General features: G+C 39.3%; 1 protein-coding gene across 1 annotated transcript in view; it reads left to right on the forward strand.

The window, feature by feature from the left end:
- Galntl6 (polypeptide N-acetylgalactosaminyltransferase like 6) overlaps nt 1-13891 on the forward strand; it is a 1064176-nt gene that overhangs the window by 983131 nt on the left and 67154 nt on the right. The window contains exon 10 of the mRNA XM_047550007.1: nt 8014-8235. Within this exon, the coding sequence (XP_047405963.1) occupies nt 8014-8235 (222 nt within the window). The remainder of the gene's footprint in view (nt 1-8013; nt 8236-13891) is intronic.

Here is a 13891-nt window from a genome sequence, read left to right on the forward strand (position 1 = left end):
TATTCCTAAGAGAAATTAAGCAAATGCCCATACAAAGACTTGTACAAGACTGTTCATAACAGCTTTATCTACAATAAACCAAAACTAGAAATAACCTACAAGTCCATCATCTAGGAAATGGATAAACAAATTGTGGTTTATTCATAGGACAAAATACAATAAAAAGTAATACATGGTACACACCTGTAATCCCAGCAGCTCAGGAGGCTGAGGCAGGAGGATCACAAGTGCCAGCCTCAGGAACTTAGCAAGGCCCTAAGTAACTTAGCAAGACCCTGTCTCAAAATAAAAAGAAAATGGGCTGGGATGTGGTTCAGTGGTTGAACATCCCTGGGTTCAATACTTGATACCAAAAAAAAAGAAAAAAGTAATATATGAAACTATATGAATGATCCTCAGAATGAATGATTATCCTGAGTGAAAGAAGCCAGGTGAAAAAAGCACATAGTCTATGATTCTATTTATATAAAAGTTCCAAAAATACAAATTAAACAACAGTGACACAAAAACATATTGCTGGTCACCTGGGAATGGTAAAACTCCAACAGAAAGGAAACTAAGAGAAAGATATCAGAAACAAGAGGGAACATTTAGGGACAATGAATATGTCCATTATCTTAATTGTGATGATGATTTAATTTAATATAGATGTTTGTCAAAGTGTGCCAAACTGTAAACTTCAAATATAAGCAGTTTCATGGATATCAATTATTCTTCCATAAAGTTGTTTTTAAAGTTAAGCTACATTTTTTAAATAAGATACATTACTAAATCATTCAGGGAGTTGATTTTTTGTTCAGCCTACATCAAATGCTTCCATAAACACTATCAAAAATATTCAAAACATTCAGGCAAAAATATGATAAAGATATAAAATCAAAGAAAAACCTAAATTTTGTTCAAGACAACCAAAAGCAAGTAACCACCTACGAACAGCTCACACAGCCTTGGGGAAGAGGGAAGAGGAAATAGCCTGTCAGAGAAGCCTTGTTTGTAAGACTGGATTAGCCTCCTCTCCCTACACTGAAGGTTTCCCACTGACTTCAAAGAATCCTTCAGATCAGAGGAAAGTAACGCTGGGCTGAATAATTGTTCTGAGGTTGGGACTCTCTTAAAGAGATTCTCTTTTGAGCTGTACCCATCATGACATTATCATATTATCAATGATAAGAGGGCTTTGGGATGGGACTACTGAGCCACTAAAGCCCTCTTAAGCTTCAAAGAGGAGACGAGAAATGCATTCAAATCAAAGCAGAATTTTTAAAGTCATGGGATAGTGATACAATTCCTTGCTGTAGGAGTGACTGTGACAAATAAGAAACTATATCTGTATAAGATTGGCTCTGTGAGCTATTACTAGTTTCTGGAGCAAGGGAAGCACCCAACAATATACAGCTGAAGAAAGAAAAATCTATTACTCAACTTGCAATAATATAATAGGTTAATATTGACACAATTCCAGCAGGTGGATTGGGGTCACATGATGCATAGGTAATAATCACCTTCCGCACAAAGAAATACAAGCACGCTACTGAGATGAGGTAGCCCAAATAATACAAATGCTTGTTGAGACAGTCTCATGGCCAGAGAAACAATTGACTCAAAAATCATGCTGAGAAGCTGAACAGGGATTGCATGTTTAGGAGAATTGAACAGTAGGGTCTAAAATGTTGCTGGCAAAAAAAAAAATTAGCACATTGATTTATGTAGCTTCTTGAACCACAGGAAAAAAATGGAACGATCTATTTCCTCATGCTGCCCAATAAAGATGAACGGTCAGAACCAGAAATCCGTTCATATGAACTGAGCTAGAAATGTGATTTAATGTTCCTTGTAAAATATCAATTCAGAGACCTGATGAGTATTAGAATTAAGGACAGATTTAGTGCTGAATTGTGCAAAGAAAACAGGACTTGAATGCAAAAGACCTCTAAATAGAGCTGAATGTGTTAAGTGTGTTAATAAATATTTGGGTAGCAGAGAGAGCAGAGATTAATACCAGTTTGGGTTGAATAGGGAAGCATGTTGCGATACACAAGGAATCACAGAATGGTACCATTAAAAAAAGGCCTGCTACCAATGTCTTTTACATGGAAGGTGCTCAGAATAACAGCTTTTACTTCATTTATCACCAAGAAGTATGAAGGTCTGCAGCTTTTTAAAATAGAGAAATCCTTCATTTGCTTTCTACACCAAAGAACTAAATTTATTCCTCAGCTCCAATAGATATCTTTCTCAAACCGTTACATGACCCCTATGCTGGGCACTTCCCCAGGAGGGGAAGACCTATTAGGTCCAACTCGAATAGAATTGGGCCCTCCACCCTAATCTTCCTTGTTCACACAAACTCAGTCTTAGATGAAGCCCAGCTCAGATATGCAAGATAGAAGACCTTCCCCTACCCATTCTAAGACTGAGATTAGCATTGTGCCTTCATCAGTCCATTCTAGCCATGCTGTGCCCTTGCCTATAGCTACCAATTAGCCCTGCTGCTTCCAAAAACTCTGTGGCTACCTCCCTGCTTGCTTCACAGATAGAGGGCCAGCAGGATCCACCTGTTAGAAGCTGAAAAGCAGTGGGACTATGTGTTTATTTTATATCAGCTGTGTATCACAGCAGACTCCTCAGCAGAGAGCTGCTTGAAACTTCTCTGGAATAATTTCCACAGAAGCAAAACATTCACCATGTATTGTCAATAGCATCAAGATATGCCAGCGTCTGCACGTAGTCACTAAATGAATTACGAACATTCATGGAACACGTATTATAGGCAAATTATGTATTTGGGGAGTAGCGTTGCCAGATTTTTACCTAAGATGTTTAGGTAAAACAAGATGTTTACCTAAATTTGAATTTCAGACGAACAACAAAGAATTTTTAGTATAAGCATGTCCCATGCAATATTATTAATTGGGGCATGAATTATATTTGTATTTTTTAATTATTTGTTGTTTATCTGAAATTCACACTTAACTATATGCTGTGTGTTTATTCTGGCAATTCTAATTGGAAGAAATAAAGAGTTTCAAGAAACAGATGGGATCAGACAAATAGCAGAGTGCACTGAGGCAGAAAAACTGATAGGAATAAAAGCAGGGGGTCGTTGTATTTTTTCAAAGGCAATGAATACATCAGTTCATATAAACAAAAGTGTCATGTAGGAGAATAAAATTAAAGAGGACTGTCAGGGACCTATTGTGGAATGTTTTAAACAGTGGGCAACACTAATATAGCAAAACCTTGGAGGTGGGGTATAATTCAAGAGTCAGACGTTTCTTTTAGGGGAATTGTCTTGTTTAGCAAAACAACTGGAAGGGACATTTTGGTTATGAAAAAATAGACCTCAGAGTTGTCCAGGATGATCAGGGAAAATGAGGAAGATTTGATCTGCATGAAAAAGGGAAAACATGATATTCTGGTACAACTCTACAAAGGAGACCTTATGGAAATTTTGAGGACAGCATCATGGCAGGAAGCCATCAGAAGGAAGAAGGAGTTTTTGGATAGGGTGACATTTCCTATAGCAATCAAAAGGTTTGAAAGAATTTAAGTGGTCAAATGCTCCATCCTACAGCATCATTCATGCTATTCAGTCTTCAGGAAAAGCCTATACTTAGATGACCTACTGGAGAGGTATTTAAGAGATTAGGAAAAGTACCTAAGCACCCCATTCAAGTGTTTGCAGGATAGAGAGTAGAGAGCAAGTCCAGGGCAAGATGCCAGCAGGAGAAAAAGATTCCAAAACAGTAAAAGGAAGTGAAGGATGTGTGTGTGTGAACTCCCACCCCTAGGATTCCATAGAAATCTTGAGGGGGACAAGGACATGCAATCAGAGGTTAAAGCACTTTTGTTTAAATCTCATAAAATGGGAATCCAGCTAATACCTGGCTCCATGTGTACAAGTAAACCTCTACAGATGTAACTTCTGGTAGTTCGGAAGTAGATGATCGCATGTGTCAGACTCCTGTTGTCCAAGTTTTATTCTCTCTTTCCTCTTGGTAACTATTATTTGAACATCTTAGCACCTTTATCAACGTTCACTCAGTCTCAGAAACAGATGAGACAACTCAAGATGGAATTATTTTTCTCTTTTTATCATTTCTGGTGAGAAATATTATGGGGATGTCTCCGTTTCATGATTCCACATTTTCACAGTTACAAATGCTTAAGTGAGAAATATTGCTTTGCACCCCCCAACTACTTCCATGGATTTGAATGTGTGTGTATGTGCTCCTATATAAATACACGGATGAATTCCATATATATATGAATATAAATATTTCCTGGAATGAGTGGATTTATTCTATAATCTATAAAAGAACTACTCTGACCAATTAATATGGTATATTGTTATTTCTAGAATAATGACCCCAGAGTGATTTTATTTGGCCAGCCACCTAGATGGTTTGAGATTGAAGGCTATTCCTTGACCATAACAATGGAAAGCTTCCTCCTGATAGGAAATTCTATTCAGAGAGCCTATAATTGAAGATGTCTAGTGAGTTATTTGGCCTTTAGAGAAGGGGCAGGATGTTTTATTTGTGTTTAAATGTTTATGGAACAACCATAATTAGAGAGAAACCAGCCATCATGGTCTTTGCAATTATTATTAAATTATTGTTACTGTCTCCTGGTGTTTTAGTCAACTTTTGCTCTTTGTAACCAACATACTTCACAAGAACAACGTAGGGGAGGAAAAGTTTATTTTGGCACTCAGTTTCAGAGGTTCAATCCACAATAAATAGACTCCATGACTCTGGGCCAGAGGTGAGGCAGGGAACATCATGGCAGAAGGGCATGGAGGAAGAAAGCAGCTCAGTAAATAACAGCCAGGAAGTAGAGAAAGAGACCTGCTCACCAGGGACAAAATATATACCCCAAAGGCATGTTCCCAGTTACCTACCTCCTCCAACCACATCCTACCTGTTACTACCCATTTCATCCATGTCAGTGAATTAATCCACCAATTAGGTCACAACCCTCATAATTTAATCATGTCACCTCTAAACGGTCTTGCATTATCTTACACATGAGATTTTGGGGAACACTTCATACCTAAACCATAACACCTGGAAACTAATAATTTAAAAGTAATAATTTAAAAAAGAATCAATGATTTGACATTATTTCTGAAACATGTGCATGATCCTAATATATTCTTCAGTATTTGAGAAATTCTAAAAAAGGACATGATGATGAAGAGCTCAGTGTCAAGTCTCCCATTTAGCAACACTACAATTTTCCTGAAGTTGACAATTTATCAACCTGCTGTCACCCACCCCTTTTACTTACTAATATTGCTTATTTTGGATAACATTTATCATCATCCTTTGAGCCATTTCTAAATGAATGTATCTAAAATATGCAATATTTCCATTTCTGTTTCAAAAAGCAAAGGAAACAAAAATCTACCCTTTAGCAATGGCACTTCCTTAAGTTGTTCCTATTTCAATGCCTTTATCACATTACATACACACCCTATGAATTTGTTCACATTCATTTATAATATGATACATTCTTACTCCAACAGTTCATATGCCCAGATGAGCATGCACATGTGCTTGTATTCATGCAAGGTGCTAGACTTTAATGAAAAAAAACTAGATCTAGAAAACTGAGAGGCTGAAGCCACAAGCTAGATGTTGGTGGCCATGGGTCCCTATGGACAGTCCCAGCCTAACTGCTTCAGCCTCATGGAGATAGGCTGTATGATGTGTTGGACCATAGGAAGGAAGGTCAGGGTATGTTTTGGCACATTTTCTTGCCTCAGGAGTGCATGGGGTCAAGAGCTGATGGGCGGCATTGGGAAAACCTTAACACAAGGTAGCAGTACCTTTTACACATTCAAGGCCTCAGAATAGGCAGATGACGCTAACCAAGACAATGGTTGCAGCTACCTCTCCATCTTCACATCACCAGCCTTTGTACTATAATAAAACAAAGTCTTTGAGTATTAAAAAAAAATCTACCTCTAATTTCATGACACAGTTTTAAAGTGTTTAATCCAAGTCAAAATAGATTCCTTCATGAGGAATTCTTTTTTTGTGAGCTATCAGAAGTTTTAAAACTTAAATTCCTGGGTAATTTGCCTCTTTGTCTTTGCTCTTGGTATTTTCCTAACTTTACTCATTTTCATTTACCAGAGAGATCTAAAGTAGTTGGAAAATTAGGTACTTCCGCTTTATTTACTAATTGAATTTTTTAAAAGGTTGCAAAAACAGCCTAAAGTCAAATTTGATCATAAAGTTTTAATATCAACTAACTTCTTCCATTCTCTTTGAATCTTTTTTTTTTTAATATTTGTTTAGTCATAGATGGACACAATACCTTTATTTTATTTTTATATGGTGCTAAGGATTGAATCCAGTGCCTCACGTGTGCTAGGCAGGCACTCTACCACTGAGTTACAACCCCAGGCCCCTCTCTTTGAATCTTTTTCCCAACCTTCATAAAAATTTTCTGTCTGAAGACAAATAAAAATAGAATGCATTTCAGACAGAACATTTGTCAAAATGAAATGTAAATGGCAAGAGGATGCCATAGACTCTTGCTTGGGTTCCATGCATTTATGTGGTTCATGGTGCCATCACAGAGAGGCCCTTCCTGTCCCCAAATGAATTGGGCAATTCAGAATCAATGGCAAGAGCTAAAATATTACAAACAGAGTTGACTTTGATCATGTGTCAAGGAGTGGAAAGTGTTTATGGGTAAGAAAATGGTGATGGGATATGAAGCAGCAGCAACAGCAGATGTACCCCCTCAGGGACAGTTCTTAAACTGTCTGTATCATTTCCCTGCCTTCCTATCTAGGCAACATCTTTCTTTAAAAGGGAGGAATAGAGGCAACCAAGAAACCAGAGTAGTCTCTGTTGCTCTACCTCTTTTCTGCATCTTACTGTATTAACTGAGCCCTACTTTGTAACTACCATATAGAAGTAACCAAGAATCCATGGAGGGTGTAGAGCAGACTGGTAGGAAGTCCATCAGGAGACACTGAAGATAGAATAACCTCCATTAGGAATAAGATATCAAAACCTGTGACTCCAAATCCAGGCAAACTCTTGGCATGGTTCTGGACTAAATTAGGGTTTCAGAGCAATTTTTAAGACAAAGTGATTTCCCTAAATATCACCAGTTTTAACTTGAATGACTTTTGCCTGAATCTTATTTAAGTTCCCAGCCATTGTGGTCAAATGAGAAACTGAATCAGGTCAATGCTCCCTCCAGCCATGCACTTAAAATAAGGAATTTGAACAGGAAAAACAAGAACAAGAGCCTATGGGACACCACCCTTGCTTCAAGCTGGAGGCAGCAAAACTTGTACCTTCTAGACAAAGGAAGTTGTTCCCTCTATCACTCACCATAGAACTCGAAGGGATCTTAGAGAGCATCTCATCTCCACTAAAGCCCTTTCCAAAGGCCATAGGAACAACTGAGTATGTATGACCAAGCTCAGTACCCAGGTTCTCCTATTCCCAATCCTGTACTCTTCCTCTACTAATAATAATGGCTCTATTTTTCTTCATACCTACTGTGTGCCAAGTATCATTCTAAGCAGTTCACAGTTGTTACCTTGCTTAATCCTACAACCACCCTCAGGGACAGCTAGCTATTGCTATTGCCATTCTCAGGTGAAGAATCTGAGACCCTATGTGGGTAACCTGCTCAATCCCAAAACTGACAGAAGGACTGAGCTTCCTACTCCCTGATCATAAAACAACAGGAGAGAGAAAGTTGATGTAATTGTGAGTCAAATCTTTACTGACTCTGATGAATTAATTACCAAATTGGCATCTGAACCCCATGCCAGAAGCAGAATGTGCACAAAGCCACAGGCCAATCATATCGCATTTCTTGCAGTTATGAAAACTCTCACTGTTAACAAGCCACCAACCAGACCTGCCTGAGGTTGTCTGATTTCTTTGACTTTTCTCTTTTCATTTTCTGCTGCAACTAAAGCCACCCTTGGAGCATAAAAGTCAATAAAAGACACTTTTTTTTCCTGCTGCACAGAACCTGAAACGGGTGGCTGAGACCTGGATGGATGAATTTGCTGAGTACATTTACCAGCGGCGACCTGAGTACAGACACCTCTCTACTGGGGACATCTCTGCCCAGAAGGAGTTGCGCAAACAGCTCAAGTGTAAGGACTTCAAGTGGTTCATGGCTGCAGTGGCCTGGGATGTGCCTAAATATTACCCTCCTGTGGAGCCCCCACCGGCTGCCTGGGGCGAGGTGAGGAAATGTGCTCTTACCTGTGAGAGTGTGTCCATCTCTCAAAGCCTCAGGTGGTGGGAGGGCCAGCTAAACTTTCACTCTTTATCCCGGCAACCAAGCAAGATCAATTTAAATCATCTCAGATAAATAAAGGCCCTCTCTCTTTTTTAGAAAATACTAGAAATAAGGACTCAACCATCATGACCACTGTTGACTCTTTAATGGATCTTTAAAAATGTACCTGAAAAGTCAGGCACAGTGGTATACTCCTAGAATCCCAGCTACTCAAGAGGTTAAGACAGGAGAATCAGAAGTTCAAAGGCAGACTGAGCAATTTAGTGAGACCCTGTCTCAAAATAAAATACACACACATACACACACACACACACACACACACACACACACACACAAATGAAGATGTAGCTCTATAGTAGAACACTTGCCTAGCATGTACAAGCCCCTGGGTTCAATTCCCAATACCACAAAAATAAATAAATAAGCAATCAAATCTGGAAAAATATTTTTACTTGAGATTTGTGAAATTGTGAGATCTTGTAGATAATGAAAATATCTGTCATGACACAGTGCAAATAAGGGCAATCTGCTATCCATAATAGGATCCCTCGCTGTTCTCTGTGCATAGCCCTGTTGCTGTTTTATATATGCAAATGCCGGTGATGCAGGGGGTGGGTGGTTGGCTCTTTCTCTAACCAAGGTGTATACCTTGTGATTTTGCAGAATCACAAAGGAATGCATTTCCATAATACATAGACAGTGGAACATGCCAGAGGCATATCGGTTCCTGAAATAAGCTGTAACCTTTCCACCTTTGAACACTTCTATTTGATTTCACTTCATGATGGAAAGAGCTGAATAGCTCCAGGTCCTAAATTTAAAAATCTATCTTTTGACATAAAAGGGACTATTGTACTGGGTTACATTCCATTCAGTGTTGTTACTATAGCCATTTCCCTATAGAAAAGAGTGTTCTAAAGCAAAGACTAGTATCAAATAAGGTGGATTTCTCCTAACAATTTAACCTGCTTTGAACAGAGGATATCAAGAGGCAGTGCAGGCTGGGCCGGGCCAGATGCCAACACTGTTCCAATTCCCCAGCCTTTCGTCAGTCATGGGCTGTCAATCATTGTGGAGGAGCTTCTTGGATGTCATCCTTGACTTTACAGTGTGGGTGAGAAGATGCCATTGCTTAGTTATTGTCATTGGCTGAAGAACTCTGGAAAAGGGTTGCCCCAGGACATGGGAGGAGAGGCCAGAGCATTCAGGCATCTTTCCTGGGTGAGTTATCCTCATTCCCCATAGAAGATGCATTTAGAAAGTCACAGCAGCTTGTTTTGCTGAAGGAGTCCAAGAAAATGCCTCTCTCTGCCTGGACCTGGAACACCCCAGGTATGAGGGAGATAGTGTAAGCTTATTTGGCCTCATCCTTGGCATCTTAAACATTTCATTAAAACCTCCCTGGAATATTAGTATTGTTCATCCACTTGTATTAATTTTAGCTCTTTGTCATGGACTTAATTTACAGCACTGAAAATTTAAAGTACATACCAAGAAGAACTTTCTTAACTAACATATTAGAAGGCATAGAGATTTGTTACCCAATAAGTGGACAGTTTCCTCCTAAAGCTTTTTGGTTAATTGTTATTCTGTTAACTCCCTATGGTAGTTTAAATGTTGTCCTGACAAATAACTAAGAAATAGACTTGAAGACCCCCACAGTATCATTGTGTGATTTAATGCTGGGGTAAAATCTCATCAATCTTTTTCCTACCTTATGTAGAAACATAAATTTTTGTTCCTAGCTACCACCTCAAACTGCAATTGGTCATATTTTCTCATATTACCTGACTAATCCATAATCCATATTCATAAGGTTACTTGTTTGGAAATGGACTCAAAGCTTCCACTGAAGTTCTTGAGAAAACACAACCTGCCAGGAAAAATCAAAATAAGAACCACTGAAAGACCCAGTGGTCTACAGCAGCGTTTCCATCCTTATTGCCTGTCACTGCATGTCACTTGTCCCAAGACATTGCACTTATTGTTACTGGTTTAAACAATCAGAAACTGAGATCGGATTTTTGTTAACATGATAGTTAATTTCTTTCCCCCCAAGCTTCAAAACAGTAAATAAATAAAGGTTGTATTTAGGTTTAAGGAAGAATAAAATAAATGTGAGTATAGTTCAAAGGTCAGCGGTGATGGATTACATTTGCTGAGTAGAGATGTAGATGTATACCAAGATGAAGACAGAGAAGACTGGAAAAAGGCAAAAAAGAAGGGAAATCGGAAATCCACAAGCCACAAGACTTTGCACTGGTAAATTGTTTTGAAAAGAACCTATTTTTCAGGTGGGGTGGATCCAGAGAGAAGTGAAAGATGCACATTTAATTCAGAAGGCAAGTGAAATATTTGAATTGCAGCTTAAGCTAAATTAAGTGATGAAAAGAGAGTGTTTTCGTCAGCTTTGGCATGGCTAGGGGCAAATCCTGACAAGAACAACTTAGAGGAGGAAAAATTTATTTGAGACACTTAGTTTCAGAGGTCTCAGTCCACATGGAGCCAACTCCATTGCTCTGGGCCCAAGGTGAGCAGCACATTATGACATAAGGATCTAGCAGTGGAAAGCTGCTCAGCTCATGGTGGTGTCAGGAAACAGAAGGAGAAAGAGCAGAGGGGAAAAGGCCAGAGGGAGGATGCACCCTTCAGGGTATACCCCCACTGGCCCACCTCCTCCAGTCTCACCCCACCTGCCTACAGTTATCACCTCATCAGTCCATTCAAACTGGGAGGGACTGATTAGGTTACAGCTGTAATATCCTATTCATTTTGCTTCTGAATATTCCTGCATTAACAGGAGCTGTACCAGGACACCTCATATCCAAACCATAACCTAGAGACTATTTTCTAACTCTATGTTGTGTAATAACAGGCTTTTTATTAATAGTAGATTAAAAATGCAAAAAGTATAGAATATATTTGGGGGATAACTTAAGCTCTGAAAAGAAATCTTTCAAAATGTTCACATATGTGTGTGTGCTTTCCCTTTTGGATTTTTTTTAAAATAAAACTTTTCATTTTAAATTTTATTTAAAACAATAAAATTTTAGATTAACAGAAACATTGCAAAAGTAGTATTAAAAAGTTCACATATACCCTTCACCCAGCTGCTGCTTCTGTTACCATTTTATATTTACCACATCAACTAGTCTATTTATCAAGTTAAGTAATTAACATTGGTACAATAGTAATTGCTAAACTACGGATTTCACTCAGAATTCACCAGTTGTTCGGCTAATGTTCATTTTCTGTTCCAGGACCCAATCCAGTATATGAGAGGGCACTTTGATTTTCCATGAACTTTAAGTTCATTGTTAGTCCAGGCAAAGTTCCTAAGTAAATGTAATAGGTCAGTTGCTGTTTTCATAAGAAAGTGAAAAGATGAATGTAGACTCTGGTTCTTTTCTAGTAAGTATGGGAGGAAACCACAGACCTCCGGCAACTAAACACAAGGATCCTTTATGGGAAGCAGGGCCACTTGTCATTTTATGGACTTGTGCTTGGAATGATTTCCACCTGCTTCTCTGAGCCAGCCTGATTCTAGGTAAACGATGAAGTGCTTAGGCGATTTTTGGCTCCAATAGTTGGAACTCAGTTTGTTCAGGGTATGCTACAGACCATAAACCACCTATAAATGGTTGCTCATTTCCCTGACAAATTCGGTCTCATGACTGCTTCTCTCTCTCCCAAATCTATCCTTTCTTTCCCTTTAAGTTTAGTCTCAACACAATCCATTTAAAATGGGAAATGAGACCACTCCTCCACTCAAAACCTTCCAAATACTACCATCTCTCTCTGGCGAAAATCAAAAATCCCAAATGATTTGACCCTGTGTCCCCCTATCATTTACTAGACCTGGTTTATCTTTCTCTAGGCACACTAGCATCATTGCCATTCCTCAAACAGGTCAGAACTTATCCCACCTCAGGGCCTTTGCCCTTGCTTCTCCCAATACTTAGAATCCCCCAATCCCAGAAATCCCAAGTTTCCTTCCATCACTTCCTTCAGATCCTGGCTCCCTGTTGTCCCACTCACCAATCTCTTGCTCTGCCCACACAACTGGGTATCTCATTCCCCACAGAACTCAGTGAGCTCTCAATCTGTCTCACCCAGGGGAGGAGGCTCAGCATCACTCCCTCATTGGCCAGACAAAATCTAGTTCTTTGGAAAACTTGACCAGGAGGACAGTTTGTAAAATGAATTTCAGTTAACCAATTCTAATGGACTATCAGATCTACATCCAAAACATTCTCTCCTATCATCCTAAGGGCAAGAAGAGAAATCCAAAATCAAAAATCCTCTGGTCCAGCAATTTCCAACTCTCTTTATCAGCTTCCAACTTAAGGTAGGTGGAAGAGATGAAAGTCACATCTGAGCCAGGCAGTGAGCCATGCCTTTAATCCCAGCTACTCAGGAGTATCACAAGTTTGAGGCCAGCCTGGGCAACTTAGCAAGACCAGGTCTCAAAATTAAAGGAGCCAGGGGGGTACCTCAGTGGTAGAGCACTCCCCTACAATGTGCAAGGCCCTGGATTCAATCCCCAGCACTTCAAAGAGAAAAAGAGAACGGCAGTCACACCTGATTCAGATGTACCCTCTGGAAGTCATCCCATCCTCCAGTGCTTTAGGGCAGTGGGTGGAGCTGGGGAGCCAATGGTGCCAGAGAGACCAAATAGGATTCTGAGCGGTAGAAGTCCTACCTCTCTTGGTGCCACTCAAATGGAAGCAATGTGCTTTTCTGGGATGCTGTGTTAGATGGGATAAGAACAGGTTTAAAGTGGAAAATCGTACCACTCACATATGAAGTGTCTCTTTTTGTGTCAAGATACTGAATGAAAGAAGCTGAATTTCCTATTATTTTTTTCCTTCTTATCCTTTCCCTTCCTTAGAATTCATGAATTTGCTAAAGTCATTTATAGTACTCCTTTATAGTCCAGAAAGGAAGAGTTCTACAGAATTCTAAATACCATGTGTAAGGCAGAATAAAAGATGTAAAACAGACAAAGGTGTCTTTTCTAAACAGTGCCATAAATTCTTTTAAAAGGTGTCTGCTTACTGTCCCCAATGTGCCAATCTGGGCACATCCATTTGTCATCTTGCAATTGTGCAAAACTTTTTTTAAATCTTTATTTTCAAAATTCACCTCAATACCGAACTAGTTTGGCTGCTTATTTAAATTCCTTTACTGAGATGAATGTCACCCTGAACTGAAGAATGTTCACAAAGACAGGCACCCAAAATAATTTCAGTTCTCCTCTGTTTGGGGCTGTTGCTCTTGACTTCTTTTAACCTACTTGCTTCCTCTTTCACATAATGTTCTCATCGTGCACAAGGCTTTTCAAATTTCTCCACATCAGCTTACAGGAAAGAAAGTTCAACACTAGGAGGTGCATTATCTAAAAGACCATCTCACCATGTAATATGGCCTCTTTCAAATTCTGTATGAGCACTACTGATGAGTGATATTTAAAAGCCAGTACTTTCTACACAATGAGCAAAGCTCCCTCACGTTCTCTTGGGACAGCCAAGGCCTGCTTTCCTCAGTTCCCCTGCAACCTGGTCTTGCAACTAGAAAAGCTGCAAATTGAGATTGTTCT

Source organism: Sciurus carolinensis, chromosome 4, assembly GCF_902686445.1.
Source record: "Sciurus carolinensis chromosome 4, mSciCar1.2, whole genome shotgun sequence".
NCBI classification, from domain to species: domain Eukaryota; kingdom Metazoa; phylum Chordata; class Mammalia; order Rodentia; family Sciuridae; genus Sciurus; species Sciurus carolinensis.